This window comes from Tinamus guttatus, unplaced genomic scaffold (genome assembly GCF_059628265.1).
Source record: "Tinamus guttatus ecotype Peru unplaced genomic scaffold, ASM5962826v1 Tinamus_guttatus_pri_ptg000150l, whole genome shotgun sequence".
In the NCBI taxonomy this organism is placed as follows: Eukaryota; Metazoa; Chordata; class Aves; order Tinamiformes; family Tinamidae; genus Tinamus; species Tinamus guttatus.
In genome coordinates this window covers 10800647-10823287 of record NW_028288684.1, presented here as the reverse complement: position 1 = coordinate 10823287, position 22641 = coordinate 10800647, and the positions used below count along the sequence as shown (strand labels likewise).

The 22641-nt window shown below is 42.9% G+C and overlaps 1 protein-coding gene across 1 annotated transcript; it reads left to right on the top strand.

Moving 5' to 3' along the window:
* Positions 1–6334: 6334 nt before the first annotated feature.
* On the top strand, positions 6335–7330 carry CUNH11orf87 (chromosome unknown C11orf87 homolog). Its single transcript, XM_010224707.2, has one exon. It carries the CDS (start codon positions 6465–6467, stop codon positions 6930–6932), a length of 468 nt encoding a protein of 155 aa, XP_010223009.1. The 5' UTR covers positions 6335–6464; the 3' UTR covers positions 6933–7330.
* Positions 7331–22641: the final 15311 nt, after the last annotated feature.

The window sequence follows — 22641 nt, the reverse complement described above, 5'->3', positions numbered from 1 at the left end:
CTGGCTGATGTACTGCTGAGCAGGGCTCCAGCCTGGAGATGAAAGCCCCAGATTCAAGGCTCTCTTGACAGCCCCTGCATGGACACAAACGCCATCAGACTATTGACCGTCAGGGTGTGCATCCCTCTCCCGTTACTGCTGTTCCTCTCCCATTAGTACTGTTCCAGTTTGTCTAAATATCTCGATGAATGCATCTTCCAGGAACAGTCTCTTCCTAGTCTGTGGGATAATCTATGACAGTTTGGGGGTGTCTTTTGAGGGGGAGGGTCTCTGTTTTCTCACTTTAATCCAGATAATTCTCCATCCAGAGGAGCTTCCTACTTAGCACCTACTGGTGTGATGAGGAAGTGCTCTAGATCACGCGATACAGACGTAGCCTTGAGGCTCTACAAAACCTCTATGGCTCGGTCTGACCTTCACAAATGACATCTAGCTGAATTGAGCACTTTCTCCCATATTAAAAGCTAGGATGAATGATATATTGAATTACCTCTAAAAAGAACTCAAATTGTATTATGGGAAGCAGATGAGAAACTGCTAACGTGAAATTGCATTTAAATTATGGATCATTATGCTTAACCCTCTTTCCATTTTAACTAAATAATAAACTTTTCTTCTCTTTTAGTGATATCCACCGCTAATGTCAGTTTAAATTTTGCCAACCAAAAGTCATATTTTCAAATTTTTAAAAATTATGAATGTCTGTGCCTCTGTATTTTCTGAAAACTCTATAAACTATTAAGAAGAGCAAAAAAATTTAATCTGGAAGGCCAATACTCTGATGCTACCTTCCTAAGATGCATTGTTTAAAAAAAAAAAAACAAAAAACTTTTAATTTGCTGTTACAGATAAAATCTTGCCATTCTGTCCTTCCTTTGTATTAATTTTACTGAGCTACTCATTAGTAAACATATGTACATCGCACTTTCAGAAATCTGTTGTCATATTAAAATGAAGAACTATGCACAGGCATCCTCAGAGTTGTCTGTCTTTTTTTCAAAATATCTGGTTAGTCTGAACCCAAATTCTACTCCTGGTACCATTTAGAACCTTGCTGAATTCAGCAAAAGATTAGTAACTTTCCTCGATCTGTTTCACATGCATCCATTTTTTTTTCTCACCTTCCCATGTGGTAGATTTCTCCTTTACCACAGCAAGAAGAGAATATTTTTTTAAAGCAAAAATAGAAATTGTATATGTAAAATTGTTCTCAAGCTTCATAAGGAATTATCCCTTGAGAATGAAGTAATTGTGAGCCCACATCAACCAGACTTTCCTCTTCTACAAGGGAATTAAAAAAAGAAAAGACGAAAAAGAACATCTGCTTTTTTTTGCTGAGCAACCCGGGAAGAGGCATCTTCAGACACAGCAAAACCAATTCCAATCAAATATCTCTCAAGGACACTTAGAGTAATTTTGTGAAATGCATGTTTACAATGTGCAGATATTAGTTGACCTACCAGTGCATATGAAATACAAATCTATTACATTTTCGTTTTCGATTCCTGTTTATGGTACTGGGCTTTCAGACAATGCTTAAATCACTGGGCTTCATCTATAGTAGGTAGTGAGTCCCCCGGGACCTAAAGGACTTTTTTACAGATGGCCTCAATCCCATGGGGAGACTGCAAATTAATATGAGGATCATTGGCATTCATCGGGCACTTAGTCTGTCTGGCAAATGATGACATCCATCTTGGTGCAAGAGGGATCATGCATTATTCTATATGTAATCAACTGCTGAATTTAAATAGTGATGGCACAATAAACTTTTTCAAGAAGAATCATTACATAGCCAAGGGCCTGAACCATCAAACCTTTGCTTACACGAGCAGTCTTGGCTCGTGCATCTTATCTTGTTCGACTGCTGCCTCAGTCAAAAGAGACCATGGGGACAGGGGATGCAGAATCTGCATCTGAATGACAACAACTCTAATTAATAGATTTTAAAAATCCACCTATGAAAGTCCATTTGGGGGATCTGTAAATATGTATGCAGTTTGCTTCTTACCAGTGTGAACCCAGAGAAAATTAGGAATTATCCAGGGTGTAATGAGCACAAAGACTGTTGCAAAATATTAAAACTACCACCTTAAACACAATATCCTCTAATGCACAGTGGCCAATCTTCCCGAGCAGGAAACCAAACCTCCATAAAAGGCATAACTGCATTTACTACAGGAAAACTCACTGTCACTAATGAACAATTTTATTCTTGAAAGAGAGAACTCATGAAGATATGATATCCTTTATTTTTATGCTAAATAAATGAAGGGTTTTTCGTGATCACGTTATATGTTTGAGATGGATTACTATTTATATTTTTATACTGAAATCTAATTGTATCAGTTAATCAAAGCAAACAAATACTGCACAGTTACCAGTCCATAATGAGATAGATTTTTCCCCTGATTTCTGAAGCTTTCTGCATTTTGATCATGGATATTTGAATCCATAAACTTGGTTGGCTGTCAGCCAGTATGAATCAGAATGCCAAGGTATATATATTTATGGTACAGTTATTTCCCCTTTTCCCTGCAATGTTTCTCTTCTGACTGGTTCACACATTAAAAAATTGCAAAATTAGTTGCTAGCAAGAGCAAACACTATCTCTGCTTCTCATTTCTTTTAGCCGAGTGAGAAGCATTCAAAAAATGTACCTGAAAGCAGACAGAGATGGGCTGAGATGGTGGGGAAAGAGTTAAATATGAAGATGAAATCTCAATGCTTTCTGCCCTTCTCCACTTGCTGGACCTTTCTTTCATGCCCCATAGGTAGCAAAAACTTTATACTTAAACTGTCTTATAGACACACAAAGAAAAATCTACATTTTCATTATTTCCTGAAAGCCAATCTGAGTACCATTTTGAAAGTAATATATAAAATCTATATGAAGCATTCTGGAGGTCTTAGTCCAGATGGTCTGGGTGAAAGTGGGTGAGTATGGGTAGCGGCAGACGAGACAGAAAGATATAGATTGGAGCATAACCATTGGAGCATGGTTAGATAGCAAATATGATAGGTGAAAAGACAGCACAAAGAATTTTAAATATATTTAAAGCAATTTAACTTTCAGTATTTATGTGTTGCCTCTCTGACATTTAAAATCTGAAGAGATCATTAAATACTTTATAGTAAAAACTAAATAGTCCTTTTTATTAACTTTTGTCATAATCATATCTTGAGTTAGGAAGGTCTTTGTTTTTGAAGTGTGTTCACTCCACAGTTTGGTTATTATTGCCATAAATTGGGCTAATATCATAAAATATCTTTAGATCTGTATTAAAACTGGCAGTGCTGTTTTCTGAACAAAAGGCTATTCTTTTGCTTTTTCTGAAAATATCTATTTTTAATCACCTGGTGACTTCTGAACAATAGCCTCATATCCTACTCCTTCGCAAGTGCCCTCATGCCTTGGGATTAGGTGGCATCCGTGTTCGTATTGTCAGTTTAGGCTAAATGATTGCGTGGAGCCGGAGCAGGAAATGCTGCCCTGGGGGTTTCTATCACAGGGCTGATTCTCAGTAAAATAAGAGGTGCTCTCCAGCGGCCCAGGCCGTGATCAGCGGCCCCCATGTCACACTCCCCGGCTGCTATTTGGAATGGCTGGAATGCTGCCCTGCTGCTTCCATCTGCGGTTGCTGGTTTTTCCCCTCGAGGCAGCCAGCACAGAGCGAGTGTGCACACAGACTTGGGGTGTGCACCTTGGGGACAGGTCAGGAGGAAGGACACGGCGTGGAGGGGGCGAGGTGGACGCCACTGAGCATACGGAGGCAGGGCTGGTACGTGCGGCCGAGGACGCACGTGCGCAAGGAAGCGCAGTCGGTGCTTGCACCAGGAAGGTGCATTTTGGGCAATGACGGGAAGGACCCTGGTGCTTCCACTTGAGGGAATGGCATGAAAAGAGACTGGGCAATAAGTGGGCAGGGGGGCAGTTTCAGCTCTGGACTAACTGAACTGCTTTCCTTCGCACAGCCTCAGGAGCAGCATCCCTCTAAAGCATCAGACCTTGCCTTTCTAGGGAGGGGAGGCAGAAATGACAACAACATTCCTCTCACTTTAGAGGAAACGTTAATTTGCAGTCCCTTTGCAAATGACTGTGACTACCCCAGTTGGTTTGAGCTTAGTTCAGCCCCTGAAGCTTAAGTCTTCTTCAGAAACAATGACTAAGTTAATAGCAACTGACTCAGTCTTGCAAATCTTGGTATGCTTATGTGAGACAAAAGCAGAAGAAATCTAACCAGAAACAATAAAGAACTTAAGTTCACCCCTTAATAGTTTTTACCCATCTTTGAGATAGGTTCTTGGCTGTCAAGGTTAACAGATCTATCACTTCTCTTCAAGGAAGACTTTCTAAACTCACATTAGAGCACTCTTATTTTCCTCTTATTATTTTCCTCTGTGCTTTTCAGGTGGCTTGAACAGAAGACTGACACAGTCTGTTTTCCCTAAAGTCCTCTTAGTTGCTTTAGGGCTTTACAGCAATTGGGCTCCCAGTGGCTGTGACTAATTTCCAGAGGACAAAGTACGGCCAGAAGTGCAGGGCTGAAGAAATCTCCTGGGCCACCAAATCTTCTCCCTTGTTGTCCTATGAAACTGTATCGTCTTCTTCCTTTTGGAAATATGCAGAGCTCTCTCTTAAAGGTAATTACTATTTCTGCCCTGTTCTCTCTACTGGAAGTTTTTTTGTTTGTTTTTGTTCTTTTTTATTATTTTTTTCTTTTCCCCAAATCCTTAGTTCTCTAATGTTTCAAAACGATCTGGTTTGTTGCATAAATATATTAATGGGCTGTTCATACTCATTTGTTCTTGAAAATGATATCTGCAATGCATCTTGCCTTGATAAGGCAAGATTTTTCACATTTCCCATGTGCCTGAGGTATCTACAGCTGTTCAGCAGAACAGATTTGGCACTTCCTTGCCCCAGCAGAAATGCAGGTGTGTGCTGGATACGTGGAGGATGGACACTCCTGATGCTCCCAGAGACTGGCTCTGTGTAGGAAGCTGATGCTAAGGGTCAAGGTGGTGTGAAAGGTGTGAATTTGGTATGGGTGTGTATATTTTTATATACATATATACATATATATATAGGACTAGTGCTTGGGGCAGCTGCGAGGCACCAGGCACAGGTGTGCGAACGTGGCTGCGTATGACATGGCCACCTGGGTGACCCTGCGCTTAGCGTGACAGGAGGATGGGACATGGGTGCTGGGGCTGGGCAGAGCCGGTACTTTGGGTATTGGCAGGTTTGTGTGGGGGGACTGAGTGCAGGGTGTGAGCAGGAGTGAAGGGGGCAGTGAGCAGGAGTGGGTGTGCGCGAAGCAGGGTATCGGGGGTGGCTGTGCAGGGAGCAGGAGAGCGGTGAGCAGCTGTGAGGAGAGCAGGGCCCTAGGGAGCGGGTGTGCGGGGAGCGGGTGTGTGAAGGGAGCAGGACACCGGAGAGTGGGTGCGAGGGGAGTAGGGGAGCAGGGAGCGGGTGTGCGGGGAGCAGGGTAGCGGTGCACGGGTGTGTGGGGAGCAGGGTACCGGAGAGCGGGTGTGAGGGGAACAGGGTAGAGGTGAGCGGGTGTGCGGGGAGTAGGGTAGCAGGGAGCGGGTGTGCGGGGAGCAGGGTACCGGAGAGCGGGTGTGTGGGGAGCAGGGTAGCAGGGAGTGGGTGTGCGAGGAGCAGGGTAGCGGTGCACAGGTGTGTGGGGAGCAGGGTACCGGAGAGCGGGTGTGTGAGGAGCAGGGTAGCGGTGAGCGGCTGTGCGGGGAGCAGGGTAGAGGTGAGCGGCCGTGCGGAGCGGGTGCCGGCGGGGCTGCGGGGCCGGGCGCTCCGAGGGGGCCGGCGGGGGTGGGAACGGGGCGGCGGCGGTGCCGGTGCTCGCGCGGGCCGGGCCGTCGCGGACCGTCGAGGGCCGTTGCGGATGGTCGCGGGCCGTTGCGGGCCGCCCCCGCCCCGGCGGCCGCCGTTGTCGCCGCGCGGGGCGGCGGCGGGGCCCGTCCGCGGCGCGTGACGTCACCGGCCGGGCCGGCTATAGGCTGCGGGCGGCTCCGGGGAGCGGCGGCGGCTCCGGCTCTGCCGCTCAGTCCGCGCTGCCGCAGCCCCGAGCGCCCGGCGCTGCCCCGCTGCCGGCGCAGGTAAGCGGCGCCCGGCGCCGGCCCGGCCCGGCCCGGGGGCGCCCGCGGGGCTCCCTCCTTGCCGCCGCTGCCGCTACTCGTGGCGAGCGGCGCTGCTTCCCGCCGGGCTGAGGCGCTCGGGGAGCTCGCGGGAGGGAGGGACGCGGGGGGACGGGGCGGCTCCCCCGTCGGTCTGGGGAGGAGGCTGCGCCCAGCACTGACCCGTCCCGCTCCCGCGCAGGCTGTCCCGAGGCTGCAGAGCGAGCGCCAGGCTGAGCCGCGGCCACCGCCCGCCGGCCCCCAGCGAGACCCAGGCGCCTTCGGGGAGGGGAGGGCGACCCTCGTCTCCGGCAGCCTCCTCAATGAGTGCCAGGCTCCCCAAGGAGTTGAGGCTGTCCCTGCCGCCCTGCCTCCTCAACAGGACGTCCGCCGCCTCCAACGCCAGCAGCACCTGTGTCGCACAAGTGGGTCAGCTCTTCCAGTCCTTCTCGTCCACGCTGGTCCTAACCGTGCTGGTGGCCCTCATCTTCTGCGTGATCCTCCTCTCCCTCGCCACCTTCCACGTCCACAAGCGGAGGATGAAGAAGCGGAAGATGCAGAAGGCTCAGGAGGAGTACGAGCGGGACCACTGCGCTCGCAGCAGCGCCCAGCAGCCCGGGGCAGGCGCGCAGGGAGAGGTGCCGCACGGAAGAGACATCCGCCTGGGAAGAGCCCCCCAGGACTCGGAGAGCCGGCGCCCCTCTCCTTCGGCAGCCCCCAGCGCCCAGCCGGCACGGGTGTGTTTGGACACAGCTGGCGTGGGGCTCCTGCAGACGGTGGTTTTGTCATGATGCTTTGGGGGAGACCTCGCGGAAGCGCTGGTCGGTGTTTGTAAATATGCGAGTGGTTATTGTAGTCCCAAAAGAAGAGGAAGACGAAGACATTGCTAATTCAAATGAACGAACGAGCCCACGATCCAAGCGCATGACAGATCACACTGCGTTTCTCATTGACTGTGCAAGGAAAGGATGTGTCTTTTTCCTGGAGAAGCAGCTGCACACAGCCAGCAAACACCAAGTCATCCATTTGGAGGAAAGCATGGGGGGTAGGGGTTCCTTTTCCCTTGACATCGTTACGCCAGGGACCGGGATGCTCCCACTCTCCTGGCTTATCCCTGCAGCCTATGTCACCATCGCATGGCATGGATCGGGGTGTGGGTGCCCAGCGCTGGGAGAGAGGCAGGTCCACAGGGTGCCGTGGGACACCTGTCCCCTTGGAGCACTGTGGCTTCTTATTGTGTGCCAGGACCTGTGCCCCTCTCCCACCCCTCCTGCTCTTTCCAAGGACTGGATACTGTTTTGTGTAGAAACGTCCACCTCCACCTGGGCGTAAGCTGCCCTGCAAGTGCCCTCCAGCTTGTGGAGCGTCCCGCAGCCTGGAGAGCGGAGCACGCTGGGCTGGCTGCACGGAGCAACCCTGGGCTTCCCCTTCCCCTCAGCCCTCCTCATTTTCAAGTGCAGCCTCCCCCGTCAAAGACACAAAACCTGGAACCCTGTTTGGTTTGTGTGCCTGGGAGGGGGTGTGCAGTAGGTTGCCCATTGCCCCGCCAGGAGGGTGTCCCTGGACCTCCTGCTGGTCCTGGAGCAAACCCAGTCCTGCGCTGGGTACCCTGCGCCAAATGTGCTGTGTTTACAGCTTTGCCTCCCAACAAGGAATCCTGCGGCAGTACAGATCTGGCTTCTACTTTTTTATGCTTATATATATATTTTTAATCCTCCTAATCCAGTAGACAGTTAGGAACAGCAAACACTTAATTTTTCTCCTTCTTTCCCCTTTTTTGGGAGCGACCCACACAGTTGTGCGGCATGTCAGCTCTTAAACCCTGACAAAGATTTATTTCAGAAGTGGGTGGTGTAGTTTCTCCTTGGGAAACACTGACAGTCGTTGTTTGTAGATCGCAAGAGCAAGTGGCTGCCGTGTGTGTGTTGGAGGAATCCAGAGCAGTGTCAGGTACAGGAACTGCGGCTTCGCTTAGCAATTAAATCGATGAGCGTTACTTGAAGGTGCCTTAACGGAGTGGCCGTATCCAAACTTTGGAACACCTTATGTTGTGTCATAGCAGAGGCAGCCCTCTACTGTGTGTATTAACATCTAAAATACACTGCAAAGGAAAAGTAATCCCACGGGATTTTTTTTCCTCTCCTAGCTTTCAGAGTAGTCCCAGCAGATAGTGATAGTCTAGTTTTTAATAGACTGTGTCCAATTATTCCTGCTTGGCTCTGTCTCTCACAGTGTTAGTTTGGAAAACTAACAGTTTGGGAAAATCCCAGGCACTTAAAGGTAGGACGGAGCTCTAAGCAGATAGTGAATACTGTTAACTGATTTAAATTGAGGAAACGAGGGGACACATGTGCTCCATACTCCTTTAACAGTGCCAATATGCAGGAGGTTCAGGGCAGTGCTTCTATCGTCTAGTTTTATCCATTTCCAATCCGACCTGGTCCAATGGGAAATTGCTGTTGAGTTTGGATCCATGCCTGCAGCATTTTAGGCAAGTACAGTGTCATCCAGCCCAAGGAGCTACTCCACAAGCTGAGGTTAGTGTGGCAAACATACCTATGAACGAATGGTGGTTTTTTCACTTTGCAGTTTGATAGGAATGATGGCTGATCAGATGCTAATGGTTACTTTGTTTTTGCTGGGCAAGGAAATTGTCTTTGTTTTGTTTCCCCCAATAAAGGATGCATGAACTTTTGTATTTAACCTCCTTATGCAACTGCAGCACAGTATTGCACCACAGGGAATAGATTTAGGACAATGATGAGTGTTCAGTGAGCAGTAATGGAGCTTCCAGCTCCTTGATCTCCACTAAATAGAGAGATATTACTTTCCCCTTTATTTTGTGCCTTTTGTTTTTCCCCCTAAACCAGTGTATACTTTCTGAGTTTTATAAAAGCAATAAGATGTTCCAAATCACTCCAGTGCGTTTCTGGTTGATGATTCCACTTCTTTAGTGTCTGAAGTCAGATACTCTTCCTTCTGCCTTATGCACTCAAGGCATGCAATAATTCCCCAGAAGTGTACTGCTTGTCACATCTCATTGCAGTTATAAAATTGCCCTATTTTTGAATAATAATAATAAAAGGATGGAGGGAGATACACATATATACCTTTATATATACTATGGATATATAGGTATATATATTATTTATATATTTCTCATGACACTAAAAGTAGTTGCAAAAATGTAACTAGAAATAAAATGTTATCATGTAAAACTCTACCCTCTGTTAATTAGCTTTGATTTAATATTTTAATATCTCTGTATTTATGTAAATCTATGTAAATTATGTGGTCTATAAGTAAAATTTCATACTGACTTTAATTTTCTCAGAACTGTGAACTTCTTGTGGTGTCATTTAAGGTATTGCATTTCTAAAATTAAATTATACAAGATACCAGAAGTTATAAATTCCCATTATCACACAGTAATACTGCAATATGGTTCATGAATACTCCCAATACACAATCCTATCTCGAAGTATTGCAGGCTTATGAGGTTTAATTGAACAGTCTCAGGAGATCTAGCTGATACAAGCAGGACACGTAGGTTTTCATTTTCATGAAACAATAAGCAATCTAGGGAATAAATGTGGATTTTTAAAACAGAGTTTATGCTTGGAGGTTCTGTCAAATCAATTGCTTCAAAACCCTAAAGCTACAGCTAAACTTCTGCACTTAGCATTCAGTATTAATAAGGCTGATGCTTCTTTCCCTTCCCCCCCTACTTAAACTAGAAAAGTGTAGGAAATTGTTCATATTTCTAAAGCATACATTTTTGGCTAACTGAAACTGCCCAAAGGGTTTTGAATATACATATTTTATGCAAGTGTAATATCTATGTATCTGTATCCATATATTTAAATATTTTTGTGTAATCTTTTCTACAATATTTGATAGAGATGCTGGGTAAATGCTCGTGCCATTCTTGTACGTAAGAACGGATTTATACCCTGTCGATATGTACATTCTTTTTTCCTGCAAATTGTTACAAGTTTGCACTGTTCTTGGTAAGCTGTGATGGAGGCTGGACAGCTGTGTGCTAACAGATAAAAGAATTGACAGTCTCCCCTCTGTTAAGGGGCACAGCTTCTGGCAGGATTTTCCTGGTTCTGACTAAGAAATTGGGGCCTGTTGCCAACCAGCGTCTTGGCTGCGTAAGGATAAGAAGTGCTCGACAGCACCTAACCCGTCTGGTCGTCGTCCTGCGGAAGAAGCACGACACTTTTACTGATTTTACAGAGGCTAGTGAAAAAGAAGAGCCCATAGAGCAAGTAGCCAGCAGTGCTGGGCTGAATCGGGGCGTCCGAGGCTCCCTGCCCTGAGCTCACGTCGTCGGAGCTGACGGCTTCTCTGCAGGCTTTGGGCAGCTCCCATAGGCATCAAGAGGAGCAGCTACCAGCGATTTCCACAGGGGCTGAACCAGCCCTTCGTCCACACGAAAGGCTGTCCGTGTGCCCATAGCCAGCACAAATCCGCACGCGTGGATGGAGACCATTCCTTAGGAGCCTCGTGTCCGTCCCGGGCAGCACAGGGAACCGGCCCTGCTCCTGGCAGCGCCGCTTCTGTCGACTGAGGTGCTCAGGTTTGTCAGGCCAACGTGGATTGTGGACAGGGAGAGTCACTTCATTCAAACACATCATTCCAGCATTTTCTCTGTGGGGTTTTGTCCACTGCAAATGCAATCTCTGAGATTAAATTTGCAGGCTCTCCATCCAGACCTGTTCTATCTCTCGATATATCTCTCTCAGATATATATCTGCATATATATATGGATACATAGCTGGAATGAAAGGCTGGACAAAAAGCAAAGAGCAGAGGTTCTGTATTATAAGCATAACTGTCCTATGACTAAAAACTATTTTTTTTCTTTTGTTTTTAATTAGTTTTAAAGGCTACTATCTTTAATGTAAATAGCAAGTTACAAAAAAAAATAATGTTTTCCATAGCATTTCTGAGTAGTTGCTATCTTGTTTCTGGAAACCGATGTCCAGTGTTTTGAAGCAACTGTGCTTTTCTTGTTCTGTTGTTATGAATATGAGTGCAACTTTTATGTAGGGAGGAAAAAACATGATTTGACTCTTTAGACTCAACTAAATTATTATAAAATCCAAATATAGGACTGCATTACTTTCTTTTGAGTAATCATTCCCTCTTCACGTTTGTATTTTTTCTATGGGTACTTGAAACCCTTACATTTTATTAAGTACACAGTATATGGGGGAAATACAAACAATAAAGCGGGAAACATTCTTTTTTCCTCTTTTGTGTAAATAGCAAAATTTATAATGACTTAGAATCCATTTCATTACATTTTTCATCTACATAGAAGTTTGCATGACTCATATACAAACTTTTAATAACATTTTTATTTGTGTCAAATATTAGAATTACTTTTATCCAGGATTGACTTTCCTGTCTCTCTCTCGTAACTAATACCTTTTTTTTTTTCCCTGAAGGCAAGTTCTCCATCTGATTGCTAAATAAATTTCTGGTAGAAAAGAGCCTCCTTCTGTTTCCAGTCCTTTGCATGTAGGTCTTTGGTTTCATTCCAGGTGAACTGAATAGTATAGAAAAAGTGTTTGAAACTTGTGAAGGCTGCATGGTGCATAGAAGCGATGAGAAGCAGGTGACTGAGGAGCAGTGAAATTGCTGTCTTTAGCCATAGTCAGCTTTCCCTTTGGGAGCTGCAGTGCCGAAGCCTCCTCAGCCGTGAGATGAACCTGGAACCGTAAGGGTCCACTCTAGCTGCAGAGGAGACAAATACCAAACTCCTGTTACTCCAAAACATCATTTTCTGTATGACAGTGTATCTCATTTTCAGCAAATTATGTCTAATGTATTTCTTATTCAAATCAAATAAGTTTTTACTGCTGCACTGGTACTATGTTCCCTGTGGATAACTAGAAGAATTAATTTTCCAACCTTTTTAACCTAATACCTTCACAAACATCAATTTTGTATTAGGAAATAAATAAATACTTGGATCAGAACACTGTAAGTAAAAATTGCCATTATTTATATAATCTGGGTTTTCAGTTTCATTTGGCTTTTCCTTGTTGTTTTATTCCTTGAAATGGAGCAATATAGTCTCTTTGTCATTTTGTTTTTCTAAAGAAGAGGGCAAAGAATTATAAGCAAGAACTGCGACATACACAAGCAGAAAAAGGTTTCATGTTGTATAGCAGAACAAAATCATCCAGATTTCGCTGGTTTCATGGTAATTCTTTGTCTTCAGATTTTCACACCACAAATGAAGCGAAATTATTACCTAAAGTTTGCTGCAAAATTTTTACCTAAATTCTGTTGAAATATATATAATATATGACTGTCTTTCTTGCAATTTTAGACTTGCAAAAAGCATTAACACAACCATGAACAAAACAGTGGTTAAAACCTGTTTTAACACCTCACGAACATCTAATAATCTAAAAATAATGAAGTATCCCAGGGGATTATGAGTACTGCAAATAAAGGAAGTTGAAAGTTAGAAGGAAAAAATTATTCACTCTAGAATATAATGAAATCAAAGTGACTGGAGAATGAATTCACGATAGTAAACAAGCAGCTCTAAATTTGACTCCTGGCTGTTTCTTACATACTGTGGCCTTCATCTTCCAAGCTATTTATATAGTAACTGATATATAACTTATTTATTAAATAAATAAATGGAACCTGAAAATAAGCAACCCTGGGATGAATGAATAAAGCCTCATATATACACTAGGAATATATTGATACCATAATAGAAATTAAGAGAGTCTTTATGCTAATCACCTGACATGACTTACTTGAGTCAAGGTCCAAGTGGCTCACTGCACAGCTGGGAAATGAATGGCTGGGCAAGATGCTTGAGCAGTCACACCGAGAGGCTCAATTTAATTTTTAAGTTGAAGAGGAGTATACATTAAGAAGGAGAGCCAAGAAGACTAATGTTTATTTTACTGTTTCATCACTCATAACACTTTCCTTCATTGCAGAAAAAAAAAGGCTTATGTGGTTTTGAGTAGAGTGCTGAGTAAGGAATTTAGAATATAGAAGAGGACAGTTCTTGGGAGAAACCCCGTCACTAATGAAATTAATGAAACCTCCCTTAATTCAGTGGAGTCTGAACCATGCCCAAGATTATACTGGATCCCACTCATTTTTGGCTGTTCATCCTGTTCTAGGTAATCAGATTTTCTTGATTGCTCCAGTTAGTATTTCTAGGGTACATGGATTTCTCTCATCTTTTGCCTCACCATCTTCTGCCAGCTCTTGGGGAAGAAGCAAGGGATGGCCTGTGGGCTGCCTGTGTGGGATATGCTCAAACCTATTTTTCTTTTACTTTCTTTGTGATTTGCAGCTCACACTGAATTTGGATCTCCAGCAGGGAGCCAGTCTGGTTAGTCTTTCCACAGGTTGAGCTTCATTTCCAAGCTTGTCCCCCACCTCCTCAGGAGGACAACCTCAGCCTGCCTCTAGCACTGTAAGATTTCTCTCTTTAAATTAGCATTTGGTTTGATTAGTGTGAAAACACTTTAAGATTTTGTCCTCATCCCAATCCAGATTTGTCATGCATGCATGCATGCAGATTTGCCATCCTGCATTTGTCGCAGCATGACCATAATGATAGAGTATAAAAATGACTACTACAAGGCAGGAGGTTTTGAGAAAGTGCTGGACTTCAAACAGTCTTAGCAATCCTGCCACACTCCCTGCCATGGCCCATTGACTCTGGAACAACACACTTCCTGCTTAAGCTGCCAGCCCTGGACTATGGACGGAAAATGCCGAGAAATCATCATTCTTTCATAACGAGAACACCGCTGTTAGGAAAAGTATCAGTTACTACAGAGGAGAGACAATGTAGATGACAGGATGTGGTGATAATATGGGTATTAAAATGCAAATGTACATGTAAAGCAAAGTCAAGTGAACTGTCTAGCTAAGGCTGGCTTCCTGGTCCACATTCCTTCTTTTAAAACAGATTATCACTTGCCACAATTCATCATTTTGCTTGTGGTCCTGAATACCTGAGATGCTATTAGACATATGCTTTGCTGCACAGCTAAGACAATCCATCTGTGAGCCTATGTCTCTATATAAACTCCAGCTGAACTGTTTAAAGTCTTTTTTGTTTTTATTATAGAAATACAATTTCTATTAAACCATCTGCTTGACAGACCTCAGCAATAGCTTAAGGGAGCCTTTGCTTCCAGAGCATGTGTTACAACTTGTTTAATTTGACAGCAGTGATGTTGAAGTAGGACAATTGTCTGAGTAATCATATGGGGTGACTTCGCAAAATCATATAAACAAATTCTGATTGTATTTAGAGAGACAACAATAAACATTTAAAACCTGAGAGAACTGCACATACTATTTTACCTATTTACAGTGAAGCAAGTCCACAGCATCTCTGCTCTACCACTGGAGTTTGGATTTATAGATTTGTACAACCGAGCTGTATATATGGGCCATTATCTATGTGACAGACCTCCTCTAAAATCAGTTCCTCATGGAGTAAGGGATGATGATGAACTTACATGAGGAATAGAAAAAGTAGCTGAAATGTGGCAGACCAGCTTTAGTATTATTGTTTATATAGTGCTGTAAATGCACTACTGGGGACTCTACCAACATAAAGTTAGATTTGTTAGGTGGTACACTTGAAAATAAAAAGCAGAACTGTACACACAACTCTTTTAGGTATCAGATCTAGGTCTGATATTTTTTATAAATAAAAGCATCAGATACTAGTGCTCATAGGGAAACGTTTGAGGTTGCTGTCTTCCAATTAGGCCTTTTTTGGTCTTCTTTTTAGAAGGTTTCTGCTGATGTTCTGGAAAGCAAAGTCTCAGATTATATCTAAATAAAGTAAGCACTATGCTGCCACAATCTGTGAGGGAAAGTTCTGTTTCTGAAAGACACTAGGTTGGCAAATCTCTCTGTTAAAACCTGGGGACCTCACTACTGTGCCACGATGCTTCTTCACTGAAGCGCCTCGTTTTTTGCAGAGGGGCCCTAAGAAGGTAATTCAGATTACTTAATCATGCAGCCCTCATTCAGTTCATTGAAGTGATAAACTTTTAACGGCAATAGCTGTCAACAAGAAACAGAGACAAAACACCTGATATCATCTAAGGCATGGTAAAGTAACAACTTTTGGAAACACAAAGAACTGAGTGGACTAGAACTGGTGATTTGCTGAAGAAAAGCTCTAGTCTTTGCTTCGGAGTGTCTTAGGCTAGCTATTTTATCTGTAAGCACCCTTTTTATCACAGTTAGAGAACAGGATTTTGTGCATTTGTGTTCTCCCGTTTGATATCAACAAACAGAAGGTGCAAAGCTGGGCTGGCGTCCCCAGCGCTTCCGGTGCTCAACGATCCTAACGTGGAAGAGCTCCTTCGGAAAGCCAAAAGGAACCCAAAGCAAGCTGTTAGGGGATGGTGATGTTCTCCTCCAGGCGGGCTATGATGCCAGTTAGTATTTTCTCCAGATGGCCTGGGCTTTTGCTTTACTTTCTCTGGTGCAGCTGGCACTCATCCCGTGCTCTCTCCCAGCTGTGCTGCCTGTGGAGGCTTCTGTTCCTCCCTTGCTGTTGCTTCCCCATGGCCAGAACTTACCCCAAGTGCTCCCTGCACTCTCGGGGCCACCTCAAATGAATTCAGTATTAGGTCTTTGACAAATTGTTTTACTCGTACCAAAACAAGTCATGGCACATGTGCATGAACAGGTGAGACAATGAGGAGCCTGCAAGGGCAGCAGGGCAGTGTCCAGGGCTGGGAGAAGGATGTTGGGCTTCAGCACGGGTTTGGGAAGAAGGACCTATTGTTCCCACTTCATCTCACTGCTGTTTTCTTTAATATCCCAGCTCATGGATGTCTAGGATCAAAATACAGACTGTCTGCTGTGGCTGTGGAGCTTCATCTGGCTCTTGGCCACCACCACCCCAACACCTGCAGCCTGCTCCTCATGGAGTCCTGATGCCATGGCCTGTTTTTCCCCCAACTACTGATTAGACAAGCTGTTTTGTGTTTCCCCAAATACTCCTCAGCTTCCTTGTGCCTACTCAGATCCATACACTGCCTATTCATTACACCAGTTTGCTTGCAGGTGATATGTATGGAGTAATGCGTTGAGGACGAATCATTCAGTGCAGATAGGTTATCCCTTCTTTTTCTCCCAGTGGGATCGCATTGAGTCCCAACTCGGCCACCCACGAATCTTGTAAGGAGCTAATATCACACAGCTCTCTGCCACTCTGCCAAATGGAGCTGAAATTAGCCAATGGATACAAAAGGTATTGGGGGAGGACAAGTGACAGGCGGTTGGACAGAGAATGTGATTGCACGATAATGCAGCACTTACTGAAATAAGTTATTTTTCACAACTCATGAATTGTAAGTAAACTCCAAGACTTCTCTGGTGCCTGACTCATAGTTTTGAAGTGTTTAGAGCTGGCAATGCTGTTCAACAGTATCTTTGAAGCCCATCTGTGCTGTTTATAGGCTCTTTCCTCAGGCCCCAGGCACTGTGTGTTTCCTCTGGTTTTCCAGAATGTCAGCTTTGAAGCGGGGAAATTAGGGGGTTGCTTGATAACTGTGGTGGGGATATTAAGCTTCTTCAGCATGTGAAATGAGACTAGACAGGGATCTAGGGGATTCTTGCTACCAAATGATCTCTTCTCTGTCAAAACCAGCTTCTTAGTCCAACCATTTTTCTCCTGCCTGGCACATCCAGTGACACAGGAGTATTTTTTTTTTTAAGAGAGCCACAAATGGCTTCAAAGCTGCAAGTGGTGGTGAATCCCCTTGATACTTTCATAAGTCACTTTAGTGGTTAAAAAAGTAGCCTAAAAATAAAGATATTGTCCCTTCCAGGCAATATTTTTTAATATATAAAGTGAAGCTAGCATATGCAGTAGTTATTAGGACATGGTGTTAAAAACAGACATCTGGCAGAGAAGGTAAGCCATCTGTGAAAATGCAGTCCCTATTACATGTAATAACCCAAATAATGTCTCAGTTGTTATAAATTCACAGCCCTGGGAGTGTAAACAACTGTGTCCTGTGGGAAAAATATGGGAAAGTGCTACATATGCAATTGTGTACCTCCTTTGGAGGTGCCAGGTGAAATAAATGAGACATTTGTGCTAGCTGTGGAAATTTGCCTCTAAACTATAACTATTCTTATAGATTTACCCTTACCTCCATTTGTTATTTGCCCCTTATTTCAATGCCCTTAACAAAAAGGAATGCATGCTGAATCTCCAAATATTACTTTTTCCTGTGCCTTACTAAAAGCAGAACAGATTTATTTATTTTATTTTTGATGTGACAGTGTATGAAACAGATCAAGGGCTCAAATGAAACCTTATTGAAAAATAACAGGAAATTTACAGCCATTCCAGTGGGATTTTGCATTGTATCACAAATATTTCTAATGCCTGTTGCGTGGGTTTTATCATCTAGTATACAGCAGGTCTGCCAGGTTTGGAAGCTCAATGACTATTTACAGGTACATATTTGAAAACACTTTTGCCTGTATATTATTCAAATTTATTTTCCCCAAAAAACTGAAGGACATAGGGTTGTTTGATTATACTTTGAAATTAATGTCTATGGTTTTATGGCACTTTTTAGGCAAAAGTTACAGGGAGCTGTAAATGTTAGAGTGAGAAATAAATCAATTGCAGTAAAATAGCCTCCTAAAGTTACAGGCAATTTGTTTTGTCTCAGCAGTGGCCAAGTTTCTTCTCGTCCTTCCTCCTATGAACTTTACAATGGTTGTAATGTTATCAATTGCAAGTTTTATTTATGGATTTAAGGGATTTTGCAAAACCAAATAGTAAGGCTCTAGGGCTCTGTTGCAAATGAGTGCCATCTCTCTCAGTACTTCTTAAGACAAACTCACCTTGGTCTTGGTGACCAGGGACAAATCCTGCAGCAACCTTGCTGCGGGGACTCAGGAGCAATCACAGTCCAGAAGCTTGAGGGTCTCCAGTTTGATTGGATTTGGGCTGGCAGCTCTGGGCTCTACATACCTCTCCTGAGAGCCAAGACACTTATGCTGGTTCTGGTGCAGTTGGAAAAAATTCAAAGGTCTTGTTCATTCATGCATCGCCACAGCTAAAACTCCTTTAGCTGGCTGCATACAAAGACACAGGTCATATGTGTCTTTTTACATTTATGTATATATGTGCACACATATATATATGTATGTATATGTATAGATACTCACCCACGCAGAGTTTTTGAACTGATGACTTCTCTCATGGCCCAGGATTCACCTTTCAAGTTATTGAAAAAAACTTGAAAAAAAATCATTGTGTGTTTCCTTCTAGCTGCTCTTAGCTGTGCCCTCAAAAAAGCATCATCAGTTATTGAAACTTCTGGTTATTTATGCAAATATTAAACAAATGACATGAATTCCTTCTCCAGCTTAAGTTCAGAAGTAACCTTCATTTTGGTTTGTCCTAAGAGAAAGAGATTATCAGTCAAGCTTTCCAATGAATACTTCCTGGGGTATCCAGCTAGAAGCAAGGCAATGTACTGAATCAATAAATAATTCAGAAAAAAGCCATAGGATAGTGCAGGAAACACATCTTCTAGTGAGAGACATAAAAAACTCCATATGCCCTGCTTACTCAAGAGAAAGCTGAAAGGTGATTTGAAAACAGCCTTGTATGGGAAAGAGGATTTTCATAGGCAGCAACTGATTAGAACAGGAAAAGAAAACCTGATGTGAGACGAAATGTGGAAGCTGATTCTACATAGCATAGAGGACATTTTTCGTACTAGAGGTAGTGAATTGGGCTATGGTAGATTCTCATCATTTGGTTTCTTTAAATCCATATATTCTTCTAAAATATCACTACTTCTACAGAAGTTACAAACAATGCAAAGATCTTTGGTCAATGATGTTCTTTGGATGGATTTATATAGGAGATTGGATAATATGATTATAATGCCTTCTTTTATCATTCTATCTGTTGATCCATAAAAGATATTTCTCACATTAGAATATCCTTTTTTTGTGAAAAGAAATTGTTTTTCACATAAACTTACACAGAAAATGTTGACAATTAAAATAAAGATTTTCTACATTTTTATATTGCATATATTTTATTATGAAGTTAACATTTCCCAGAGGCGAGGGTTCCTCTTTCCTTTCTCATAACACACCTTCTCAACTGCATGATACATTCAACCAGGAAAGGACATTCAATGTGCTTGACAAGAGCTGTTAGCTGCATAATGGCATAGGCTGCCTCAAAGAATACTCCAGTCTCCTCTTCTACACACTTAATTTCAAGAGATGAACTGGAAGGTTAAGAAAAGTGTAAAGAAGCCAGTTTGAGGAAGGAGAATATTGCTGGATTAACTCAGCGTTTTCAACTCTAATGAAGACTGGTCATGAGCAGAAAGTATTGTGTGATTGACAAGTACCTCAAAGAGCAACCTGTACAATTTACCACGTGGAAACAGTATTGTAGCTCTCTAAAATGTTAAGAGATCTCTAGTGGCACTCTCTGTACTGCTGTTGTAAACATCCAAGAGCAGTGGGACAAATGTATGTGTGTAAATATATATACATATATAGAATATATGTGTACACACATATATATATCCAGGGTCTTAATCATGAATGCAAAATTGTTAATATAGAGGTTTGGGCACAAGGAGTCGGTGTTTTTCTTTTGTGTTTTTTGTGGTACAAAATATTATCCCTTGTAATAGAGAAAAAATGTCTAAAAAGGGCTTGTTAGCACATACACATTCCTGGGAGCTAAATTCAGCCGTCTAATGTAAGGAGTTAAGTTCTCATGAGTTTCCTGCTGCATCAGCTAACTGCATGGAAGGATGCAGAAATTGCTAGTAACTCCTGAAAAATGTGGCTCGGTTTCAAAGAGCTGAAGTGCTGTATATGCTGAAGGAAAGGAAGAAGTTATTGAAAGACTCTAAGCCTTTCTGAGGTGGAGGAGTGGAGATAAGTTGGTAGAACAAAGGAAAAAAGTCAAAATGGATAGGACATAACTGCAGGCTTTGCTTCCCTTACTAACCTCTCTGTGACCCTGGGAGTCTCTTATGGCTATTTCCCTAGCTCTCTTCTCTTATCTTCTCCTCTGTCTCACTTTTTCTCCCACAAAATACTATTTGCTTTGCATGTGCACTAAGAGTCCTAGTTCTCTGCTTTCCTACTCCCCATTTTTCACTCAAGGATGTTAAGCTAATGGCTAAATACAATAAAGGGTATAAGTGTCTATTTCATGACTGGTGAAGAAGTCCAAAATCAGGACCAAAAACAGGGAGAATGAGGTTTGGGTGGAAGAGCCTCTGTTTCCAATGGCTTTGGTTAGTCTTTGGTGGCAAACGGCTGCTCAGACTGTCACAGCTCTGGGCAGAATGAGAAGCAAACTCTGGGTACCTGGGAAACACAGGTGTATTAGCTGGATTTTTAATGCACATTCAGGGTTAAGTAGCAGCTAGGTATAAAAAATTAGATATGCTTGTGGCACCTTCGCATACAACCTTGCATAACTTCATATCCTAGCTCACATTTCCTTGCAAAATGGCTCTATTGACTCTCCACTGGTTTTGTCTTGCTCTGCTCTCTTTTTTTTAGATCCAAATCTGTAAGAAGGTTATAATAACGTGGTTAATTATCTGTATTATTTAAACAACGAGTTCCTTGGGGTAGGGACTTTGCTCACGTGTACCAGGCACGCAAGTGGCACTACCCAAATACAAAACTCTGTGCCACTAATTAATAACTGCTCTGTTCAGCAATGGTTCCAAGGGCAATTTACACATGAGTATTCTAATGCTGAGTGTTTGCTCCAAGAACTGTCTTCTGATTAACGCAAAGTGAGATCATTCTAAGTGTATAGAATTGTATGTGACACTAATTCAGTCCAAAATGTGTTAAATCGTTCCAGTATGCTAGGCTGAGAAATGGAAGCTGTTGAATATAAATAGGGTGGGTTGTTAATAATGCTTGATTCTGAGCAAATTAGACACTTGTTGAAATGTTGTCAGCTGAGTTTAATTTCCAGTAGATTTATGTGAGCATGAAACTCATGGAGGACTTAGATTGTCCTGGAGCTTGCTTCTCCAACTGCGTTTTGCTTCTACTAAATATTACCGCTACATGTAATACTTCTGCTTGCTGAAAAAAACAGCAAAATATTTGTAAATGTCCCTGTTCATGGGACAGTGATGTTCTATTTTAAAGATTCCTTTTTACAGCTACAATTACTTCAGATTCTGTTATTGCTCATAAATGACACAGTCACAAGCTGTGAGGTCTGTTGCAGACTTGCCAGTAGTGGCAATACTCTTTGTACGCACATGTAGAAGTGCATGGACTGCTTCCCTCCAAAGCACAGAGTAGCACTGACATTGGTCTGTAAATCACTTAACCCTGGTAAAAAGAAAACCTGTGTGTTTTGATATGAATTGGAGGCAGATGATACTTTTGCAGCTCTGAAGACTGCAGTCACCTGTCAGTTCACTTGGCTGCTGCAGCTTGTAGTTGGTCTGTGAAAACCAATTGCCAGCACATTTGGGTGCCATGAAAGGAGACCCATTTCTGTGGAGAAAGCAATTCAGATTTCTACTTAAGGAGAATTTGATTAAGATGGACCCTGTTCAGACAGTTTTAGAGTATCCCCAACAACGGAGACTCCACAGCTCTCTGGGACAGCACTGATGTGATGTTCAATCAATCATCCTCAACAGTGAGGAAGTGTTTTCTAATGTTTAGCATGGAATTCCCAGGGTCCTGGGACAAACGTTATCCATGCAATGACTCTCACAGCAGTCGATTGTGTCCCTGAAGGGGAAAGGAGAGAGATGGATGCAGTCACAGTAGAAATGGTCTAGGAGAGATGGAGATGCGATGAGTAAAAGGCCAAGACGATTGTTCTCACACACACAGTACAATGAAGTCTAGGAGCTGATTCAATAACAATATTCTTATGTAATGCTAAATATTTTAATTTTACTCTAATTTTGATGACTTTTTTTGTGTTTCACTGAACACTGTGCAGAAAGCTTCTCACAAATGAGCTCCCAAGTGCATCATGTAAAAATTGAGCATGCCAGAGTAATCTACTCATTTCAAAGAATCCAATATACTGAGGCTTTTTCTTCCTAACTGTCCATGCAGTGCTTCACATTGCTTATTAGAGCAGTTACGCATATAGAATAATAGTAGCTTTTATTAAATTAAACTGACAGTTTAGAATTCATTGAGTTGTGGGCTGTTATTGTAGGAAACACATATTCAAGGTGATTTTTAGATCTTTTTAAGAGGGTAACTAATGCTAGATGACAAGAATGCAAATCATTGCATTTCAATACAATATTAATGCAGATACTCTCCAGAACAGTTATAAAATGAGCATATATGTAATGGTAAGCTATAAGATCATGGCAATGCAACTGTCAAATTTAAAATCTGAATGGTAAACAAAGAAAACTATTTTTTAAAAGGGCAGCTGTGACAAAGGCA

Excerpts from the sequence above, each read along its gene's own strand:
- CUNH11orf87 (XM_010224707.2), top strand. The coding sequence starts at position 6,465 with ATGAGTGCCAGGCTCCCCAAGGAGTTGAGGCTGTCCCTGCCGCCCTGC.